A 23,576-nucleotide genomic window follows, 5' to 3' on the forward strand; every position below is an offset into this window, starting at 1 on the left:
ATTTTTCCCTTTGGCAATATGTGCTCCTTCCTTAGCCCTAAACATATACCTGGGTATTTGAAGGATCAGAGGTGATTTTCCTCTTTCTAGCAAAGCTGGAAGCACAACTTCCTCTCTCCTTCATTCCTGCTGGCCAGTTCTCAGGTTACTGAAGCAGAATTGGAGCTAGTGTTGCTTAGCGCTGAGGGAGAACATGCTCCCACTGTTCCACAGCAATAATTGTGCGCAACATGAGAGGACTATTTGCTGACCTGCTCTGGCACCCAAGGGGTTCTGATGTTTGCCTGGTGCCCACCTGGAAAAGTTGCACAGGCTCATTAAGGTTATTCATCATGGGCACCACCAACTGGGCACTTCAGAGCAAGGCCAGAAGATACGGGGACGCAGATGGTTTTCCCATCTATCTGCCCAGTGAAAGGAAAAAATCTGCCCAGATATATTCCAGAAGGATGGTTAGGATGGAAGTATAAATAGATTTTGGCTTTCTGAAGCACATGATGGGGTTCTGAGAGGACAGACCACAGGGGAAAGACACCAGGCTAAAACTGGGAAAACGATATATTTAGAAATTGGCTTGATAAGCTCGAGGATGTAACAGCATTTGGGGCTACAGTGGACATTAACATAAGAACATAGGAAGCTGCCCTGTACTGAGTCACACCATTGGTCTTTCTGGGTTAATATTGTCTACACTGACTGGCAACAGATTTCCAAGATTTCAGCCATGATTCTCTACCAGCTCCACCTGAGCTAAAGTTTTGCAAGGAAGCAAGCAAACAAAATAAATGGACATCTAAATGAGATTTGATATGTTTTGCTTATGAAGATGGAGAGAATAATAGCGTTTCTCAAATTGGACAAAGTGTGTTCCAATACACTTTTATACTCTTACAATCTTTAGTCCAGCAACAGCAGCATATTCTTCTGTCTCCGAATAGCAGGATAGGGTGCCCTTATTCATTCACCATACAAAAGCTTGTGCTATTCCAATAAATGTGTGAACCTGAGGAGTGTATGAAATAATCCTTAATCATAGGAACGGGGTTGCTAGATTTTAAAATTGGAATGTTTGGTGGTGGTGGTGGGGTGTTTGACACAAGTTGAGAACTGAAATTTGCATCTACAGATTGGCTACAGTCAGACATTATCATGAGAGGAATGAGCCAATGAGATGAGGAAGGGCCGTAGCTCAGTGGTCAGAGCATCTGCTTTGCATGCAGAAGGTCCCAGGTGTGATCCCCAGGTATCTCCAGGTAGGGCTGGGAGAGACTCCTGCCTGAAACACTGAAGAGCTGCTGCCAGTCAGTACCGAGCTAGATGGATCCAGTGGTCTGACTCAGTCTAAGGCAGCTTCCTTTGTTCCTAACCAAGCCTCTGTCCAGGCTTATACGCTCCTTTTGCCATCTCTTTCTCCAGCACAGCTGTAAGTCTGGAATGGAAGCTTTCACTTCCAATTTCATTAACCACAGTTTAGCATGGCACCCTAACTTCAAACTAAGGTTGATCTTAATCATGGCTTGTTGAGAAAAAACTAGCTTGAGACAGGCTTGGCCTAAAATTGGTCCCCCCCTTTTCTTTTTTAAACACTTTAGTTAAGATTAATCAGTTTTGGAGAAGAGGGATGAGGAGCAGTGCATAAGCCATAAGGGAAGCTGGATTCAACCCTGTCATGATAAACAATAGTTTATTGTCATATTCGGAAGCAGCCAAGGGAAGAAAGGAGCTCATGAGGATCTCTTTCTTTGAAGGTGGCCTGCCCCCTTCCACTTGACATGGATACCTAGTGTGGTATGTGTTGCACATAGGAGCCCTCCATAAACCACAGTTTATCTGAACCCAACCACTGTAAGGTTCACATGGAATTAAGGGACATGGAGGAGAGGGAGAATGGAAAAGCACTGGCTGCATGTGAAAGTAATTACCATAACTGTAAGAACATAAGCTTGCCAAAATGTGAATGAATGACAACTCTATTGACCTCACACTCTTTTAAGGAACACATTTGATATGCAAAGGAAACTGATATGTTAAGGTTAAGAAGGCATTCCCTACATAGCTGTTAGGTCACACATTTTACTTGTGTTTATGCACTGGAAATCAGCAAATCAAAATCATTTTACTGAGTTTAGGAGAAACTTTTACAATACACTTAAATCCTTTAACCCCCCCCCAAAAAAAACCCTACTTCCTGCATGGCAGTATTGCACTGACTTCAGGTTATGTGAATTCAAATACTAATGCATAATTAGGTACCCCATTCCTATTGTTTTTAATTTCAGATGTCATGCACCTTGGAGGAGAGCCCGTGTTCTTTGCATCTCTGTGGAAAAGTTGGAAATCTGTGCCTGATAGTATGCACCCTTAAGTCGTTGGCTGTTTGCAGGAAGGGGATGAGATGCAACTACCAGATGTTGTGTAATTAATACGGTATATTGTATGGATGATAATCTAAATTACTGCTTCCTGTAATCCATGCTGCATTTAAAAAAAGGAGGATATGGAGGATCCAGGAAACTACAAACCTTTGATGTCTGTATCAGCTAAATTGGTGGAAAGCACTACTAAAGACAGAATTATTAAGCATAGAAATATAGAATAACAAGCCTTGCTCAGGATGAATTATTTTCCGAGGCCATTCCAATCACAGTGATTTGTGGGGAGGGGTGTTGAAATAAACAAACAGAGATGTTATTCACGTGGGTCATCGTTTTCCTCTGAGTTGGCTGTGGAAGCAGGGTGTAAGTGCTTCCAAACACTATTGAGACAGATAGAATGCAGATCTTGTGGTTGCTAAACACTCCTAGTATATATGTGATTCAAATATATAGGAACAGATTATGAAATTATTTTTCTGGTCCATAGCAATACATTCCCATTAAGATCAAAATCTGAAGTTTTTTTTAAAAACCCTTCTTCATTTTTAAATAAAGATTATCATGTGGAGATACAGCAGTTGTTAGTCATATATGAGGAACAGAATGGCCATCCCAGGAGATGTTGGGATTGAAATACCAGTCTTACCTGACATGGGGTGTTGGGTTTCCAGCGACTCTGCACTCAAGCAGGACCTTCCTTCCTTCCGCAACTTCTTGACTCCTGAGTTTCTGGGTAAATCGAGGGGGTGAAAGTTGACTGTGCATCTCTTTTGTGACCTGGAACAGGGAAGCATTCTCACTGGCCTTGCAGTCTTCTTTCCTTTGGAGCACAGACTCTCCAGTATGAGTGTCTTCAGGCACCTCATTCGCAGGTGTGATCTCTGGGCATGTTTTGTCAGGGGTTGGATTCCTTATGGAATTAGGCATGGTTGGTTGCTTGTTTTTAGGAGAAAGATACCCACTATCTGGTGAAGAGGAGTTTCCGTCAGGGCTCCTGACTCTTGTCTTGGCTGCTTCACGAAAGATGGAAGAGAGTTCTTCAATTAAAGTAGCCGCTTTGTCACACATCTTATTCTTGAAGGGAACATCACCTGCAGAAGTTGGTTTGGATTTGGGGCTCAGCTTTTGCATGCTTGGACCACACTTTTCAGCGTTTTTTAGGCTCCGAATGAAGCTGGGTCTTGCAGGCAGCAGGGAAGATATGCTGGATGGTTTCCCAGTAACATTGTGAATGTTGTTTGCTTCCTGAGAATACATGTTCTGGTCTGGGAGAGTTTGAGCTGAAATCAGTAGTGAGTTTGGGCTGGTCACCTGAGTCCTATTGGAAGTGTTTTGACTATCCCCATTGGTCTCAATGGAAGAGGCATTATCTAGTGAGTTTGGAGAAGTGTTGAAGTAATATGTGAACTCCTGGTTTGCGTTCCCATCCTCCTTTACAGAATTCACAATAGATGTGTGAGCAAGTTCCAGGCTTTTGCTTATTTCTTCGTCACTAAGAAAGGCAGATAGCTCATTTGAAAGTTCCCCATCTGGTATGTCTGATAGGGAATCATAGAAGAGTTCATAAGATGAGGAATCCTCAGATGTGTTTTCATGGTTCCCCACATGTGTGCTCTTCTCTGCAGAATATGCCTCCATTGGCATTGGAACAGCTTGCTCACAGCTTCTGTCCTGCATGCTGGAAGAGAATAAATTCTGTTTTGGTAAGGACCACACACTTTTTGTCACCTAACTACCGGTACTCTTTTTCATTCACATATTATTAGCTCCAAAACCAGAGAGAAAACTGGAAAATCGCTGAAACCCTTATGGGCCATATGGACCTAGGTGAAATTATAATTTAAAGGTACAATGTATTTCACTACTACTATGCCAGAGTCCCTGTAGTTGTTCTATCCCAGGCATAGGCAAACTTGGCCCTCCAGATGTTTTGGGACTACAACTCCCATAATTCCTAGCTAACGGGACCAGTGGTCAGGGATGATAGAAATTGTAGTCCCAAAACATCTGGAGGGCCAAGTTTGCCTATACCTGTTCTATGCAATTGTAACTATGGGTCCTGAATGTTTTGCCCAAAGATTAGAAATTTCAATGCAGCAAAAAAATAAATAAAAATAAAATAAAATTCCAAGAAATCAAGTATTTTGTGAACAATGTTCAAAATCTTCTCTAGAAGGAGGCTATTGTGAATCATAACAGCAACTGCACAAAGCCTCCAGAAGGCTGTCCACCAATTTCTCTTTTAGAACATTAAATCCTTTAAAGTAGGGAAAGGGAACTTGCGGCTCTCCATACACTGTTCAACAACAACTCCCATAATTCATGATCCTTGGCTATGTTGGCTGGGACTGATGGGAGTTGGAGTCCAACAACAGCTGGAGGGCCATAGGTTGCCCATTCCTGAGTTAAGCAAATTTAAATAAATTTACATGTCACAAAAACCGCAATAAAAGCATCTTTTCAGGTACTGAGGAAAGTATGAGATACCGGTAATTTACAATTAAACAAAAATCTACCAGCAACAAATATGGGCCATCTTTAATCTTTTCTTTTAAATTCCCTATCACATTACATCACAATAACTTAAATGTATTTGCTCTTGACTTGCACAGCCATTCATTTAAAATTTTCCTCACTGATTAAAACTGGCTCTATTGATATTCATACCCAAAGGCTGCAATCCTAAAGACACATACAAGGCATTATTCCCTGTAGTGGGTCTTACTTTTGAGTAAACATTCATAGAAGGGCAATCCCAGGGCATTTTGCTGCCTAAGGTGAACATGCAGAAGTTGAATGGGCTAGAAGTTGATTCCTAGTTTAGCATTGGTGACAGAACAACATCTTTTCCCTGGGAGCAGCAGGTTAATTTAGGCAGCTCAGAGCAGCCTGCATGGTACACAAATCTTTGTCGTCAAATGGAAGGGAATGGCTAAGGAAAAAAAGGGGGGGGAAACCACCAAAGAGGAATTCAAACAAATAGCCAGCACATGTAGACACAAAGTCAGAAAAGCTAAAGCACAGAATGAACTCAGGCTTGCTAGAGAGGTTAAAAGCAACAAAAAAGGCTTTTATGGGTATGTTCGTAGCAAAAGGAAGAACAAAGAAACAGTGGGGTCACTCAGAGGAGAAGATGGTGAAATGCCACCAGGGGACACAGAAAGGGCTGAACTCCTCAATGCCTTCTTTGCCTCAGTCTTCTCCGATAAAGAAAACAATGCCCGACCTGAAGAATTTGGAGCAAATGATTCAGCAGAGGAAACACAGCCCAGAATAACTAAGGAGATAGTACAAGAATACTTGGCTAGTTTAGATGTATTCAAGTCTCCAGGGCCAGATGAACTGCATCCAAGAGTATTAAAAGAACTGGCAGATGTGATCTCAGAACCACTGGCAGTCATCTTTGAGAATTCCTGGAGAACAGGCGAAGTCCTGGCAGACTGGAGGAGGGCAAAAGTTGTCCCTATTTTCAAAAAGGGGAAAAGAGAGGACCCAAATAATTATCGCCCAGTCAGTCTGATATCAATACCAGGGAAGATTCTGGAGCAGATCATTAAGCAAACAGTCTGTGAGCACCTAGAAAGGAATGCTGTGATCACCAATAGTCAGCATGGATTTCTGAAAAATAAGTCATGTCAGACTAACCTGATCTCATTTTTTGACAGAATTACAAGCCTGGTAGATGAAGGGAATGCAGTGGATGTAGCCTACCTTGATTTCAGCAAGGCATTTGACAAGGTGCCCCATGATATTCTTGTAAAGAAGCTGGTAAAATGCGCTCTTGACTATGCTACCACTCAGTGGATTTGTAACTGGCTGACTGACCGAACCCAAAGGGTGCTCATCAATGGTTCCTCTTCATCCTGGAGAAGAGTGACCAGTGGGGTGCCACAGGGTTCTGTCTTGGGCCCGGTCTTATTCAACATCTTTATCAACGACTTGGATGATGGACTCAAGGGCATCCTGATCAAATTTGCAGATGACACCAAACTGGGAGGGGTGGCTAACACCCCAGAGGACAGGATCACACTTCAAAACGACCTTGACAGATTGGAGAACTGGGCCAAAACAAACAAGATGAATTTTAACAGGGAGAAATGTAAAGTATTGCACTTGGGCAAAAAAAATGAGAGGCACAAATACAAGATGGGCGACACCTGGCTTGAGAGCAGTACATGTGAAAAGGATCTAGGAGTCTTGGTTGACCACAAACTTGACATGAGCCAACAGTGTGACGTGGCAGCTAAAAAAGCCAATGCAATTCTGGGCTGCATCAATAGGAGTATAGCATCTAGATCAAGGGAAGTAATAGTGCCACTGTATTCTGCTCTGGTCAGACCTCACCTGGAGTACTGTGTCCAGTTCTGGGCACCACAGTTCAAGAAGGACACTGACAAACTGGAACGTGTCCAGAGGAGGGCAACCCAAATGGTCAAAGGCCTGGAAACGATGCCTTATGACGAACGGCTAAGGGAGCTGGGCATGTTTAGCCTGGAGAAGAGGAGGTTAAGGGGTGATATGATAGCCATGTTCAAATATATAAAAGGATGTCACATAGAGGAGGGAGAAAGGTTGTTTTCTGCTGTTCCAGAGAAGCGGACATGGAGCAATGGTTCCAAACTACAAGAAAGAAGATTCCACCTAAACATTAGGAAGAACTTCCTGACAGTAAGAGCTGTTCGACAGTGGAATTTGCTGCCAAGGAGTGTGGTGGAGTCTCCTTCTTTGGAGGTCTTTAAGCAGAGGCTTGACAACCATACGTCAGGAGTGCTCTGATGGTGTTTCCTGCTTGGCAGGGGGTTGGACTCGATGGCCCTTGTGGTCTCTTCCAACTCTATGATTCTATGATTCTATGGTACACAAATCTTTGTCGTCAAACGGAAGGGAATGGCTAAGGAGGAGTTTAGAGGAGTTTGGATTTGATATCCCACTTTATCACTACCCTAAGGAGTCTCAAAGCGGCTAACATTCTCCTTTCCCCTCCTCCCCCACAACAAACACTCTGTGAGGTGAGTGAGGCTGAGAGACTTCAGAGAAGTGTGACTGGCCCAAGGTCACTCAGGAGCTGCATGTGGAGGAGCAGAGACGCGAACCCGGTTCACCAGATTACGAGACTACCGCTCTTAACCACTACACCACACTGGCTCTCAAGGCACTCAGGAGGAACAGTAGTGGGGCTGCTGCTGCCACCCATCCTACCATTTGCCACCTGAGGCAGCTGCCTCACTATGCCTAATTGTAGAGTCGGCCCTCATGCACTGTAACCTTTCAACAGATTAATCTAGAGGTTAAACCAATTAGCAGGTTGCAGTTATAATTCTGGGTCATTTTAATTTAGAAGACAACAGCTCAGTGGGGCATAATAGCAGTTTGTAGAATTTTGAATGGTATGAGGAAAGATCAGAAATTAATTATTATTGTTGTTGTTATCAATTAATGTACCGGTATATACTGTTTCATTACCAAAGTGGCTTCAAAGCTGTTGACAAGTATTAAATCAATTCTAACATATATTTTAAGCAGAGATTGGATGACCATCTGTCATGTATGATTTACTTGAGATTTCTGTATTTGCAGGGAGTTGGATTAGATGACCCTTAGGGTCCCGTCCAACTCTACAATTCTCTGTTTCTATCTATAAACACATAAAATACACCAATAATACATTTTTTTCCACTTCTCAAGGACTAGAAAAAGAGAGAAAAGCTGTGTTCGACACACATTGTTATATATTTTAGAAGTATATTAAAAGCATTCAGGGCTTTTCAAAGGAAATGGAAGAATTTCATTTGGAAATGTGGGTAGACCAAAAGCTAAATGAATGCATAACAGCATTTCTGTTTGAAGGCAGGTGGGTTTAGATCTAAAATAACAGCCAGACTAGTGAAGAACCAAGCTGGTTTAGCAAGACAGCACTGATTCTTCCACTTCGTTTTTCAAAGCTGCATATCACCATATGCCATACGACTTTTCTTCCGTAAGAGATGTATGACCTGTCTGACAGTCATGAGATGCAATCGGATGTATTTTACATTGACTAGTGTAAGCTCCTGTTACATTTAGCAGCTCCTCTGGGGCTTATCTTGCATGAAACTGTTAACTGATTGGCAGAGCGCTTGAATCCTTGGACTAGCCTGGGCATCTCTTAATATCTCTTCTCTTTCTCAGTGCCATATCACTGTGTAACCGAACAGAAAAGAAAACTATTAGGAAGCTGAGCTCTTTGCTATGAGATTTTAGCACCTGAATCTCTCAGGCAACGAATCTGTATTTTGTTTATTCTGGGCTCTCTGCTTCCCTTTTAATCCAATTTCTGTAACAATGAGTTACCCAAAAATAAGGTTACCAGATTTTTTCCAATGAATCCGGGGAGACTTTTCAACTTCAATTGATTTTGTATGGGGACTGATTTGTAAATCCGGGGACTGTCCCTGGGAAATGGGGATGTCTGGTAACCTTAAAAAGCTTTAAATCTGAACACAGTTGTCCGAGTCACAGTTTAAGAACTTTAGAAAAGAATGTGAGAGATTAAACACACATTTCCAGTTTAATACATATGTCCACGAGGGAGGTTGAATACTGACAAAGTTTCAACATACGCAAGGGCTTCCCCATTTATTTTGAATGGATATGAGAATTATGTATCGCTTTGTGGACACTCACCTGTCCCTGATACTGAAGTGAATGTGGAAGCCTGCATGGATGGGAGCTAACTCATCAGTGTGCGCACTGATGTCTGACTAGAACAGGCTTCCTCAAACTCGGCCCTCCAGATGTTTTGAGACTACAATTCCCATCATCCCTGACCACTAGCTAGGGATCATGGGAGTTGTAGGCCAAAAACATCTAGACAGCCGAGTTTGAGGAAGCCTGGACTAGAACTTTGGGTTGAGCCTATCCTAACCTGTTGCTCATGAGCTATTCGACAGTGGAATAGACTACTTTAGAAGGTGGTGGCTGCTCCTTAATTGGAGGTTTTTAAGCAGAGGTTGGATGGCCATCTGTCAGGGATTCTTAAGCTGTGATTCCTGCATTGCAGAGGGTTGGACTAGACAACCCTTCCAACTCTTTAATTCTATATTTTCTGATCTGCAAGTGGGTCACAGACCCTAAGCAAATGGGTTGCAGGTTTTATAACTAAACCAAAAAAAATATTTTTGCTTTTAATCCTTAACTGGTATGATGAATACCTCTTACAGCTTGTGGTATATTATAATGCTTGTAACTGAACAACAGAAAGGCTCGAGACTTTTAACACTTGGAAAGGCTTTCTGACAGCTGGAAGCAAATCTGGTGACATCTTGTCATACAACAGAGCCTGTACAACAGAGGTGAGATGTAATAGCCACTCAAATCAGCTTACTAGATGAGCACCTTGTGTCATACTGTCGATGGATCTCCTGCCAGGATAAATTAATAGTTAAGCCAGGGTGATATGCTTAGTTAAAATAAGAAATAATATATTTACCTTCTGTATCAGTAATTATTTCAGACTATATCTGAGAAATATCAATCCCTGCTTTGATCTACTTGTTGACAAAATGTAAGCTGAGGTATCTACTGACACTTGACAAAATAAACTGTATTATGAATAAAACTATTTAAAATATTCATAGTTCATTAATATGGCTTGTGCAACCATGTCTTTAGAATAATTTTGTTAATTTAGGAAGCAATATCCTGCAGGCAGATGCACACCAATCTGCACACAAAACAGTAAATAACTTGGTAAATACTAAAAGCATTTCAACAAATTCCACATTAATATGCGTGTTTGTTCATTTTTTTATTGGATGCCTCAAACAATTGTTATATAATAGGCAATCTTGTAGTTAAAATGGCTGCCAAAGACCTAAGGCCCAATAAAATAATGTATCACCGTACCAAAAAGGTTGGGAACCATTGGTCCAGGGGATCAGCTGTCAAGGCTTCTGGATAAGTGCCAGAAAATCAGAGCTAAACTTGGAAATTGTATGTTTCATATGCTTATTAAGGAAATGATCCAGCCAAAGGCAAGTCCTTTGAAGTCCCATAGATTTCAGTGGAATATATTTTAGCCCTTGTCATGTGGTATATGCGTGATGAGGCTGCCATGCAATTAAAGGAAAGTTGCCCCAGACCACTGGCCCCATCTCTGATATTGTGAATAGCCCTGCCTTCCAACATCCATGCATTAAACACTCATGTCTGGACTCTGGATCTCTGTGCACATATCTGATAGTGAGGCTTCCTCTGTTCAGATGTCCATACTCAATGCGTTGGCATTGTAGGAGTAAGTTTAACTTAACTGTACAGAGCCCAGCTCACCTGTAACTCTGTAATTAAAATCAGTGGATACATGAGCAGTTAATGTTGGCTGGATCATGCCCAAAGTTTTTATTTTAAATGTTTTTAATTCTCCTTTATTTTTTAAAAAAAGAAACACCCCCATTTTTAAATAATAGTTATACATGGTATATATTTCTTAATAAATGTGTATTATTTTTCAAATTTTTATTAAATATGATGCTTGGCATCCTGTTGGCATTAGTTTTCCCATCATAGTGGTAAGTGAGCAAGGTCTTTGCAAGGCTCCGGTGCATGCAAGCAGTGACAGCTCTCATTCCATTCAACAGTGAAGAATGTTCTTTGTGGGCACAGAAAAGTGAACGCAATGAGGCAAATTATTCCTTGTGGGACAGTGCATCCAACAATGGGGAAGTTAGGGGTGCTCCAGACCCACTGAAATTGGTTTACGTCCTTTACAATCCACTACACAATAAAGCAAACCTGGCAAAAATGTGTCTTACCCATTCATTCTCAGATAGTCCATACACAAAGAAAGGACAAAAAATCACATCCAGAACAGCCAGCTAATCTGATCGCAAGTGCCTAAAATAGATACCTAAGCAAATATGTTGGCACCTGGCAATGTAACTAGATTACTAGAAGGTGCAACATTTCTTCGTTTGTGAACAAAATGCCAAGTTCTTTACAGGGCACCACAATTATTTGGCTCTTCTGAACTTTTGTCCATTTATTTTGATTGCCTGTAAAAAGGCTTCACATCTCTAAGCCTTCAAGACTGCGTGCTTTGAATTAAGGTTTGCCAACCTATTTCGGTGGGATTAAGCCCTTTATTCAATGCTGCATCATGGCCAGAATGTATAGCTCTGCAATGTTATCCAGGAAATCCACTTTTCCTTTGCCAGGACTCTGCGTCTTTAAGTCATATCTATTCTAGTTAAAATAACACTTGAACCCTATCAAATAGCATACATGATCATAATTAGAACTAGGCTATGAGCTATTTCTAGACTCTTCTGATTAGACAGCAGCATATTTATAAATGCTTTCCTCATCTCTCTAATGAGCTTATTGGTGATGGTAAAACAATGTACTGTACAGTTTGGGAAAAAAGATGAAAAGTACATGTAGCTAGCCTGTTATTTCATGCATTTCTTGATTTTTTAAAACAATATTCTCAGGCCTAAATGTGATATTCTACAAACAGCAATAGAAAAAATCACAGAAACTTTAGACCATCAGTTATAAATATGCTTACTTGAACATTATAAGTTATTGTTTGAAAGGCACTGATAATTCATATAATGAATATAAATTAGAATATGTTTAGCCCTGTTAAAAATAATGTTCACGATCTGATTTTCTAGTGCAATCAGGAAAAGGAAATGCACAGGACAAAAACACAAGCAATTAATTATGTCTATAATTAGTTTCTTTAAAAATTAAAATCGAATGCTTTCAAAAACATTATGCAACCAGAAAGCGTGGCAATAGTCAATGAAATCTCTTTATATGTAGTGAATGAAATATGACATTCATACATGGACAAAATTAAGCAGAATTTAATAAAGAATACAAAAGGATCTTACAAACCTTAAGTCAGTGTGAAGAATTTCATATAGAATAAATTTCAAGCATGGAAGCTCTTCCTCCTTTTGTTTAAGAAAGCTGGAAGTTGCTTTAGCTATTCATTCAGGATTGCTTGGTCCACAGTATCGAGGTGACTGTGGCCTCTGAGTTACATCTGTCTTCTTTGACTATGTAATTCCTACCCACTCATCTATATTTGGTAACTGAACTCATGTTTCAGCAGGACTGCCACTATCTGGAATTCCAGCAGAACGAACATTGGGCCAAGATGAACGAGCAACGTCTGTGTGTGCTTCGTACTTATATATCCAAGGAGTTGTTGGAGATTACAAAAAGCAGTCTAGTATTGTTCTTTATACCAATGCTGGAAGTTTCTCCCCATAACTTTGTAACAGCTAGCCTGAAGAATTCTGTAGGGGTTGACGGATACAAAATAAATTTCCATTGAAAAGTTTTCCGCTTTACTTCGAAGCATGCTTTTGGTAACTAGGTGTAAATTAGTCCAATACTTTTTTGCTATCAGATTGTCCTGTTGCAATGCTTACACACACAGTATTCAGATAGGTCATGGGTAGGCAAACTAAGGCCCGGGGGCCAGATCTGGCTCAATCACCTTCTAAATCCAGCCCACGGACAGTCGAGGAATCAGCGTGTTTTTACATGAGTAGAATGCGTCCTTTTATTTAAAATGCATCTCTGGGTTATTTGTGGGGCATAGGAATTCATTCAATTTTTTTCCTTCAAAATATAGTCCAGCCCCCCACAAGGTCTGAGGGACAGTGGACCGGCCCCTTGCTGAAAAAGTTTGCTGACCCCTGAGATAGGTGCTTAGGAATGAATGATGCTTATTTTTCTTAGTTCGTCAGCAACATGATTTTTAACCTTTTTTTTGGGGGGGGGAATGATGCAATGTGTGCTGCATATGCTACCACATTTGCATTTTGCATTCTAGCAGCAGTTCTCAAACTTTTCTTGGGGGTAGGGGAAGTGGAAATGAATATTAATTTATACCACTTAGTGCAAGCATCGTTGTCAAAACCAATGCCTACGAAAACTGAGGCTGCTGAAGCGCCAGAGACCTGGAAGACCTGCTCCCTGCCTTGCACCTGGCCTGGGAAGCTGGGGCCCTGACTAGCAGTCTCAGCTTTTGTAGCTGCAGTTAAACAGACTCTTGAGCTGGGGTATTATTTAGGTACTTTTGCTGGGAGACGTTGTTGCTGCTTTTGATATTATTATTTTTTGCACCTACATTTTAGATCTTATTAAGATTTATGTTGAAATTGTTTAATTTGCTTGTGTATTTTTTAATGTTTTATGTATTGTTTATGACTACTTTTGTTATGTTTGTAATTATGTATTTTTTCATGTCAGCTGCATTGAGCATAGTTTTAACTATGAAAAGGTAGAATACAAAGAAAATTACGTATGTATGTACAGGCGGAGACCATTTTGCATGGGGGTTTTGTTTCTGATTCTCGTGTGCATCTGTGCAGCGTGCATAATCTTGCTCCACCCTGTTCTGCCCTGCCACATTTCTGGGCCACTTCCGGATCATGTGTAAAATAGCCGCTGCCTGTATATTACCAAAAACATGCCCCCTAGCCCATGCATCTGAGAAAGGTTCATTTAACTGGTAAAATTGTGAGGTGGGGATTAATAGATGACACCAGTGCTGTATATATATATGAACAGACTCTAAGCCAAGGTCTTGTACTCCCCGTTTTATAAATGCTTTGTTTTGTTTAGTTGTTTAGTCATGTCTGACTCTCTGTGACCTCATGGACCAGAGCACGCCAGGCACTCCTGTCATGGACTGCTTCCCGCAGTTTGGTCAAACTCATGTTAGTAGCTTTGAGAACACTGTGCAACCATCTCGTCCTCTGTCTTCCCCTTCTCCTTGTGCCCTCAATCTTTCCCACCATCAGGGTCTTTTCCAGGGAGTCTTCTCTTCTCATGAGGTGGCCAAAGTATTGGAGCCTCAGCTTCACGATCTGTCCTTCCAGTGAGCACTCAGGGCTGATTTCCTTCAGAATGGATAGGTTTGATCTTCTTGCAGTCCATTGGACTCTCAAGAGTCTCCTCCAGCACCATAATTCAAAAGCATCAATTCTTTGGCGATCAGCCTTCTTTATGGTCCAGCTCTCACTTCCATACATCACTACTGGGAAAACTATACCTTTAACCATATGGACCTTTTTCGGTAAGGTGATGTCTCTGCTTTTTAAGATGCTGTCTAGGTTTGTCATCACTTTTCTCCCAAGAAGCAGGCGTCTTTTAATTTTGTGACTGCTTTCACCATCTGCAGTGTTTATGGAGCCCAAGAAAGTAAAATATCTCACTGTCTCCATTTCTTCCCTTTCTATTTGCCAGGAGGTGATGGGCCCAGTGGCCATGATCTTAGCTTTTTTGATGTTGAGCTTCAGACCATATTTTGCACTCTCCTCTTTCACCCTCATTAAGAGGTTCTTTAATTCCTCCTCACTTTCTGCCATCAAAGTTGTGTCATTTGCATATCTGAGGTTGTTGATATTTCTTCTGGCAATCTTAATTCCGATTTGGGATTCATTTTCACATCATGTATTCTGCATATAAATTAAATAAGCAGAGAAACAATATACAGCCTTGTCGTACTCCTTTCCCAATTTTGAACCAATCAGTTGTTCCATATCCAGTTCCAACTTTATAAATACAGCCCTGGTTAAAATAGCTTCAATCTGAAAAATAAATTTTAAAAATGTAACCTGTCCCTTGCCTAAGTAACAATCTAATTTACACATTAAAGCCTTTGGCAGAAACCTGAGTGGGCTTTTGAGTTCTTTGTTTGGCAATGATGGCTAGAACAGAGAGAGTAAGTCCCATTAAACTACTTGTATAGGATTGCACTGTTACTTTATTTACAAAATTATTGATGAGTTAACTTTTGGTCAAAAAGAAGTGCCCCAAAGCGACTTTCAACAGAAAACGCTTGAAGTTTAAAACTTTAGAGCACTATCCTAACGAATAAAGCATCCTTGGCTCTTTTTTGTCCTTACCTCTGTCTTCCTCTAAATTTATCTTTCTGTACTAGACACAGATGATGTTTAAGCATCATTCCTTCCCCCCAGGAAACCTGAGGGAATCACCATAGCTCAGTGGTAGACTACATGCTTCACATAATTAAATCCCTGACATTTTTAGCCTCCAGCCTCTAAGATCAGGTAGCAGATGATGTGAAAGACCCCTGCCTCGAACCCTGGAAAGCCAGTGCTAGTCTGAGCAGAAGACAGATGGACAAATAACTGGACCTGCTAGAAGGCAACTTCCTCTCAGTGCTGTGCCAAAAATATCATCTTTCTTCTAACTATTCTCCATCAATTAATGAGAAAGGAAATTGCATCAGTAAATCATCAAAGGGGAGGAAAGAAAGGGGGAAACTTCTCATGGGAGGGCTGCAGGGTTTCTTTTTGGTGGTCATTCTTACTTTTGAAATAGCCAAGTCGTGTTTGTGAATATGCCTCCTTTCATTCTACAAATCTGTTGGGATACTGCCAGGGAGATAAAGTCCATCTGAGCCCCAGAGCTCGGTGCCGGACGATCCATCGACCTCCCGTAGTCAGGCAATATCAGCAATCAGCGGCACGAAGCCTCAAGAAAAGATAGCCACATTCTTGGACTTGTGCACACTCTTTCAGCAGAATTCACACAGCAAAAGGTGCACAGCAGGAGAGCATATTTATAGTTTATTCAGCGTTGGTCAGAACAGAGAAACCATGACCGTCTGCTTCGGTCTGCTCAGACAACAAGAAAAAAACGAAAGGAACAGACAACAGAAACATCCTGTGAGACAGGAAATACGCAGGCTGTGACACAAACATCCTGCTCCCTTTTAAGGTGGAACGGAAATATCCTAACACCTCCTCAGGGGTATGTATGCAGCCTTCCCAGATGCTCATGCTTCACTTAAAGCCAAGGGAAAGACATTACTAGGAAACACTTCCCATAGGGCCTTTTCAGTTCAGGAAGTAGGGAGGCTGTAGAGATTTGTTTATTGGAAAGAAAATCCACAAACATAAGGCCATCTCAAAATTTCTAAAGAAATTCAAAAGTAATTATTTTTAACTATTTTTATTGCTTTTTATATTTATTTAGCAGGCAACAACCAAATATGCAAACAGAACATACAAAAGAAAAAAACACATATTCCATGTTGTACAATGAAGTTCCAAACCACAATGTAAATATCAAAAGGAAGGAAATGCAGAAACCATGTGTTTAGGCAGTCATCTAACACAGTGTCTTCAGAGCTGATTCTAAAGTCCCCTAAGAATGAGGCAGAAAATGGACTTTTCCACAGAGGAAGAGAACTTCTAAGAACTTGGAGGACAGTTTTGATACAGCACTGCTTCCTATATAGCCCTGGGAATTGCCGTTCTGGGAGTGTGACTTGCAGATCTTCCACATCAAATTCTAAGGAGCCACATCAAGCTACCATTCCTGGATTTTTTGTAGTAGAAGCCATGAGGCTTAAACTAGTACAGAAGCAGTGTAAAGGTACCGTGTAGTTAGACATAACCTTGCTGTCAATCTTTCTCATTTTCCCTGTGACCTTCCTATTTCTCTCTCTCTCTCTCTCTCCCCCCGCCCCCCCCATTGTCACTTGTTCAACGTAGCTTAGGACACTTCAGAATTTTAACAGTGAGTCAGTACTGGAGGAAGGCACACTTGGGTGATCAAATAAGCTTTCAGTGGTTTAGATACATACTCAAGTCTGAAATCCATAAATTTGTAACATAATGCAATTACAGCAAGAAAGATGAAGATTTTACATTCGAAACAGAGACTGGTCAACACAGTGCAAGCATATAGCCTACATATAGCTGATACAGCAGATTGCTCTATCTCTTTCCTAAGCAGCTTGGTCAAAGAAGTTTCTTTCCAAAAAAAGGGGGTGGAAAAAATAACAGTCAACGACATTTGTAAACTACTGTACATATATAACAGGGACCGAAGAAATCTGTTACATTGTATAGCTCTGCCAAATTTGCACTTATTCCTGTCAAGTTGGTGTAAATATTGCAGCACCTTCAATTTGAATATGCTTAATCTAAGGCTACACTGGGGGTGGGGGGCACAAAGGCAAAATAAAATTTATGGGCACGTGGCTGTGGTTCTGGAAAATGGCTTTACCATTAGTGGCTTTCCATGAGAGCCCAGATGGCTCATGTATGGAATTAGGATTTATTCCTCTAATGATTTAATATCCCTTGACAGTTAAAAAGCAAAGTGGAGCTTGCAGGATTTAGATATAAGGTGAAGAAGCACGAACTACAGCTGAGCTATAAAGTTCCTTTGCCAATGAAATCCAAGGAACTTCCTGGACAGGGAGGTGAAAGTGATACCATGGAAGGCTATGCAAAAGTCCCTCATAGCAAAATAGTGTTAAGAGCAGAGGGTGACTCTTTTGGATTCTCCATCAGTCAAAGCTTTGTGTACCTATATGCGGTATATTCCAGAGCTGTGGGGAGTTACTGTCCCCCTAAAAAAAAACCCCAACCAAAAACATTTCATATCAGAGAGATAGAAAAGATGACAGTCCTAATTTTTCAAGTCAACATTTTCTGGGTCTGTGAGATTCAATTTAGGGTTTATTTTCTGTTAGACTCTAAAAGACTATAAACCACAAGTGAATCCCACATGTGTTCATACTCAGCACACTGAGAACACTCCACAGAGATTAGATTTCATTTTAAAAACAGAGTAAGCTGCCAGTCCTCATCATCACTATGGGGAAAACTTTCTCCAATCCCTGGAACAGAGGAAAAGACAGTGAGCAAGCTCACAGTTGCCAAGGCCAGGCTGCTGCATAGGGATTTGTAGTGTAATTAAAGATGGAAATCTTGAAGCCATGGGAAAAACCTGCTCTTTTTTGCCAGGGGAGGGTGTTAATTTTGGGAGGGATTTGGAAAACAGGACATTGTTACTCCAGGAACATCAAATATATTACGTATAACTAGGTTTGCCCATATAATTATAATATTTGATATATCAAGTTTTAAAATATGGTTTGTTCATGCAACAATTACAAATGTACTAAATTAAAACACCTACTGTACATTAAAAGAGGAAATGCAAAAGCAAAGAAGACACAGAATCCTTCTTCCGTATGAAAATGGAAGCATCTCTTGGAAGCAGACAAGCATGTTGCTCTTGCATTTGAGAGCTGTACAGTACTGCTTGCCCTCAAGTGCCGTATTTTTCGCTCTATAAGGCGCACCAGACCATAAGACGCACCTAGTTTTTGGAGAAGGAAAACAAGAGGAAAAAAATTCTGAATCCCAGAAGCCAGAACAGCAAGAGGGATTGCTGTGCAGCAAAAGCAGCGATCCCTCTTGCTGTTCTGGCTTCTGGGATAGCTGCGCAGCCTGTATTCGCTCCATAAGACGCACACACATTTCCCCTTACTTTTTAGGAGGGAAAAAGTGAGTCTTATAGAGCAAAAAATACGGTATATAGGAATTGTAATGATTTGATACTGTACACAATCTTGCATTAAAAGAACCTCTTCCTATTACACTCTTCATAAAGCATTTTAAGAGAATAAGTGTTTGATGAGCACCATCTCTTCAACATTTTATTCATCCTTTTAAAATAAAATATTTCATAATCAATCTTTTTCAATGGTTCAGCTTTGGAGTGGAGAGAATAATAGAACCATAGAGTTGGAAGTGACCATGAGGGTCATCTAGTCCAACTCTCTGCAATGCAGAAATCTTTTGCCCAATGTAGGGCTTGAACCTATGACCTTGAGAACAATAGTCTCATGCTCTATGTGTGGAGGAAAGACACATTATGTCTTTGGGGGAAACACAACAATCTAGGATGGCATGATTTAATGCATATGCATCAAAGAGAAACCAGCACATGACAGAATTCCTTCTTTGCTTGCTTCAACTCTGGTTTTGTGTGTGTGTGTGTGTGGGGGGGGAACCACGTGTACAAAGTGCCAGCATGCTGAGGAAAATCAGCAGTCTGCCTGATTCACGAAGGGCAATATATGTTTGGGGAAATGATAATGTGCACTGCACAGGATAATATCTGCTCACCTGGAACTCTGGGTGGACAGCCAATGCTGCATGGCGTGGCAGATTAAATACGTCTGGAAGTCATAGCTTCAACTTTCTTGGAAATGTTGTCTGTACAGCATTGCTATGCTTTGTATGCAAGGGATCTCAGACTGAACACATCTCCACGTAGAGCTGGAAAGGCCTCTGTCTGAAATCCTAGAAAACTACTCCCAGTCTGTGTGTAGACTGTGCTAGATGGACCAATGGACTGACTCGGTATATGGAAGTTTCCTAAGTTCCACTTTGCTCGTGTACTGTACATTTTAAGCATATTTAAAGCACACACCTCACCCACAATCCTGGGAACTGTAGTTTTTTGCAGGGTGCTGGGAACTATAGCTGTATTAAGGGTATAAACTACAAGTCCCAGGATTCTTTGAGGGGCAGGGGTTGCTTTAAATATATGAGGTGTTGGAAATGAATTGCCTTGATTTGAAACAGGACCTGCCCCAAACATTTTGCTCACAGAGAGGAAGAACAAGGCGGTACCCCACTTCTATGTACGGAAACCGATTGGCTGGCAGTTGACTCTCACTTCAGCCTTGGGGATAGGACAGCATTTTTAACCTCCTGCCCCTGCCCCAGGACACCAGGCCATGTGCCACACACAACAGATGACAGGCTCAGAAGGAACGGCAGGAAGCACCTCATTTTGTCTAATAGGATCATCCTAATTACCTACATCTCTTTATAGCAACAGTCAGTTGTGAGGTGGGAATAACGAAGGCAGGGTGCAAGCCCTAACATTTGTTCCCAATGTTGTTTACTATATGATTAAATCTGAAAGGGAGTTTTATCTCGTGCGAGTTTATTACGGAACGGGGTGACTACTTGAAAAGACACTTCCTCAAATTTCCCTATTATGAAGAAGGAAGACGATAAGCGATTTCATTTTCTTCCTACCAACCGCTTGTGTGTGCCAGTGAGCCTGCCTATCAGGATTTCTACCTTGCAAGTATGAAAGGCTGTTGGCATTAGACAAATGCGGACAGCTGCGTACCGATGACAGAAGCTGTGTGAGTGTGCACGCTAAACAAAGAAGACAGTGTAAACGGATGTGGGCTGTGCTCTGTGGGGAAACAAGGGAGCAATTTCTGCTGTGGGAATGTGCCAAAGTACTCAATATTTAACCAGCCTTTAACCCGCATAGCGTCTGACTGATAAAATGCCACAAAAACAAACAGATAAAGGGAACTCTGGCGCAAGGCGAGGATGGGAGCAAGAGAGTGTGCAAACGCTGAGGGAAATGTCTGGAAGGCACTTGGCGACTCAGGACTATTTTTGGAAAGAATTTCCACAGAGTTGGAGAGTCCTCGGGCTTTCCCCCCCCTTCTTATTTGATTGGCTAATAGACAGGTGCTCCAGAAGGTGATGGCAGAAGGCTTCCAGGCCTCCTTATATGTCATTTCAGTTATGATGATAATGACTGAGAGTGCCTCCAGACCGTCAGTATTTTGCGGGAAGGATTCCAAATGCATACTGGAACTTTGAGTTCGCACAGTTAAAGTGGATTTAAAGCATTCTCCTGCCCTACTGCTACAAACCAAACTTTTTTTTGGTGGTTTGGCAAGTGCCAGTAAAAGCATTGAAAAGTTGTGAGGTGAACAAGACAACAGGAAGATGTTTCCAGCAAGGAAATAAATATGAATGAAGGATGGATGCCCCATAAACAAATCAAAATGAATGCTCAGTAATGGCAGGACATTGTTGTTGTTTTATTTGTACCTCACCCAGCGAATTGCGTTGCTCCAGTCACTCTGGGCAGCTTTCAACAGATATAATATCGTAATAAAACATAAAATATTAAAAACTTCCCTATACAGGGCTGCCTTCAGATGTATTCTAAAAGTTGTATAGTCTAACCACGAAGTAAGTTAAGGTTTGTGTAATCAAATCAGGATGAATGCTGAATAAAGCGGTTGTGGAGGATCCCTTATGGTGTCAGGTCAAAGGCAAATTACGGTACTTCTCTTTCCCTGAGGTGGCGATGACAATGAAAATGGACAGAAAACCTCACTGCAGCAGAAAGAGTGTTTGTAACGGCAGTACATATGAACTTTTTACAAGCTGAAAATATAACAGTGCAACCCTATACATGTCTGCTCAGAAGCAAACCCATCTGAGTTCAATTGGATTTATTCCCAGGTGAGTATAAGGATTGCAGCTCAATGGGACTAACTTTTGTGCAGTCAGAGGAACACCGGAAGATGCCTTGTGGAATCCGCTGCCAATAGACATTCAGCAGGTGCTTTCTGTTCTAACTTTTAAATGCTTGCTGAAAACGTTTCTATCACACTGATGCAAGCAATAAAGAACACACATTGCCACAACAGTTTTATATGCTCACATTTTCATATTGTTTTTTATATAAATAGTGGTCCCTCTCTATATATTTATAAACAAACATACCCTACCTGGAGATGCCAGGGACTGAACCTGGGACCTTCTGCCTGCAAAATATGGTCTCCTCTCCACCAGAGCCCTTCATGCATTAGATTCCCAGTAATGCTTATATGCATTCCTTTGCTAATGCCCGGAAATCTTGAAACGGCCCATCTTTTAAGATTGTACAGAGTAAGGTGAGCAAGCCCATATTATTACTTGTGTGCTTAATTAAGACAACTGTTTCCTTTGAATTGAGACTTGGGTTAACGATGTATTTGCAAGAAAAGCTCAAGTGCAGCAGCAGCAGGTGTTTACTGTCTGCAAGAGCTCCTCAGCTCTGTCCCCCTGCCTAACGGTGGATTTCACTAAGCTGTTCCTTTTCCCTTCACTTATTTTTTTTTTTGCTAGACACCATTTTCTTCCGAAATATTTCTGGATAACGTGAATTCCGTCGTATGTGCTTTGCGGTCTACGTGTGGTGTGAATGCAGGTGAACGTGTGGAAAGAGAGTCCTCCCGTCTCTCGGAAGGGGTTGGACTACAGGACCCCCTTCACTTTCCCTGGAGTCCCTGCAACACCTCGCAATTCCCCTTTTCTGACAGCTTGCTGCGGAAACCGCTGGTGCTCCATGGAAACCTCTTTCTTCCTCGTGCGCTTTCTGTGAGGGATGCCTCGCTGTGACTTCCCTTTTTCCCGCCTCTGATATAGCAAGCTGCTTCAGGTTTCCAGTTTTCCCGCAATTTGGATAGCTTAGAATTAAGTGCTACTCAGAAGGAAGCCCCCACTTTCTTCCACGTGACTCCCGCGTGCACTCAAAACATGTCGGATTAATTACTCAGGCAGCTTCCGGCGAAAACTCCCCCCGTTTCTAATCTCCGCCGTTGAAGAAGCAGCAGCGCACTAGCGCCCCCTGGAGCCTGCCTCTTTTTTTACATTTTTTTAAAAACCAATACAAATACGAAAACCATAACCACTTAGCTGGCGAGTGCATATGAACTACGGTTTAGGACTGTTTGCTGAGAATGGGAACTTAAATGCGGATCCAACACAACACCCTTGGTAAAGTTACCTCCTCGCGCAGCTGAATCAGTCATCACAGGACTCTGGAGCAACCAGAACGTTAGAAATAATGAAATTTTTATCATGAATGAGATTGATCTAATTCCTGTTTCCTGCTCAGATCCAGCCTATGCTGTTATCCTTTGGCTCTGAAACCTGGAGAACTGAGAAGCATTTTGGAAGTCTGTTTTGGGAGTGTTTGATGTCATAGACCACAGAATCAAGAGAGTTGGAAGACACACACCCTGCAAGACTGCAGATCACAAAATGGTCAAGATACACAAAAAACAGTTTCGGTCAATTATTGAAAAAAACCAAAAACACCTTTCCACAATAATTGTAACCCTTTCCACATAGGGCTGCTCCAGACCAGTTTTTTTTTTTTTTTACTGCAGGTGGGTTCTGCAATATGTTCCTATCACAACAAAAGTGCATTAGTGATTGATTTGTTCTGCTTTATTAGTTGTTCTGCGATGCATCCCCAATGGTAACCACATTATTACTGGCTGGATGACGCAACAAAATCCTGACAAAAACAAACCACATTTTGCGGTATAAAAAAAGGCACAGGATTTCATCAGGGGAACGCGCTGATCAGTGAAGCAGTGTGACCGCCCCCCCAAACATTTTTGCAGGCACAAGCAATATTGAAGGCCCGAGAGCATGCGACTCTTCCTGCACCACAAAACTTCACGAATGTGCAATAAAAAGTGGCTCTGGGACCCTCTTCCAGCTATGCCCTGTGAACGCATGGGGAGGAATTAAGCCCCCTGCCACA

At 41.5% G+C, this 23,576-nt stretch overlaps 2 protein-coding genes across 3 annotated transcripts in view; one reads left to right on the forward strand and one right to left on the reverse strand.

The window, feature by feature from the left end:
- Window positions 1-12,379, reverse strand: part of PALLD (palladin, cytoskeletal associated protein) — a 215,441-nt gene extending 203,062 nt beyond the window's left edge. For both annotated transcript variants that reach the window (XM_053402876.1, XM_053402878.1), the window contains exons 1-2: window positions 12,255-12,379; window positions 3,022-4,053 (exon numbers count right to left, since the gene is read on the reverse strand). In XM_053402876.1, the coding sequence (XP_053258851.1) occupies window positions 3,022-4,052 (1,031 nt within the window). In that variant the 5' untranslated portion in view covers window position 4,053; window positions 12,255-12,379. The remainder of the gene's footprint in view (window positions 1-3,021; window positions 4,054-12,254) is intronic.
- Window positions 1-23,576, forward strand: part of CBR4 (carbonyl reductase 4) — a 291,935-nt gene that overhangs the window by 221,934 nt on the left and 46,425 nt on the right. The gene's annotated exons all lie outside the window — the stretch shown is intronic.

This window comes from Podarcis raffonei, chromosome 9 (genome assembly GCF_027172205.1).
Source record: "Podarcis raffonei isolate rPodRaf1 chromosome 9, rPodRaf1.pri, whole genome shotgun sequence".
In the NCBI taxonomy this organism is placed as follows: Eukaryota; Metazoa; Chordata; class Lepidosauria; order Squamata; family Lacertidae; genus Podarcis; species Podarcis raffonei.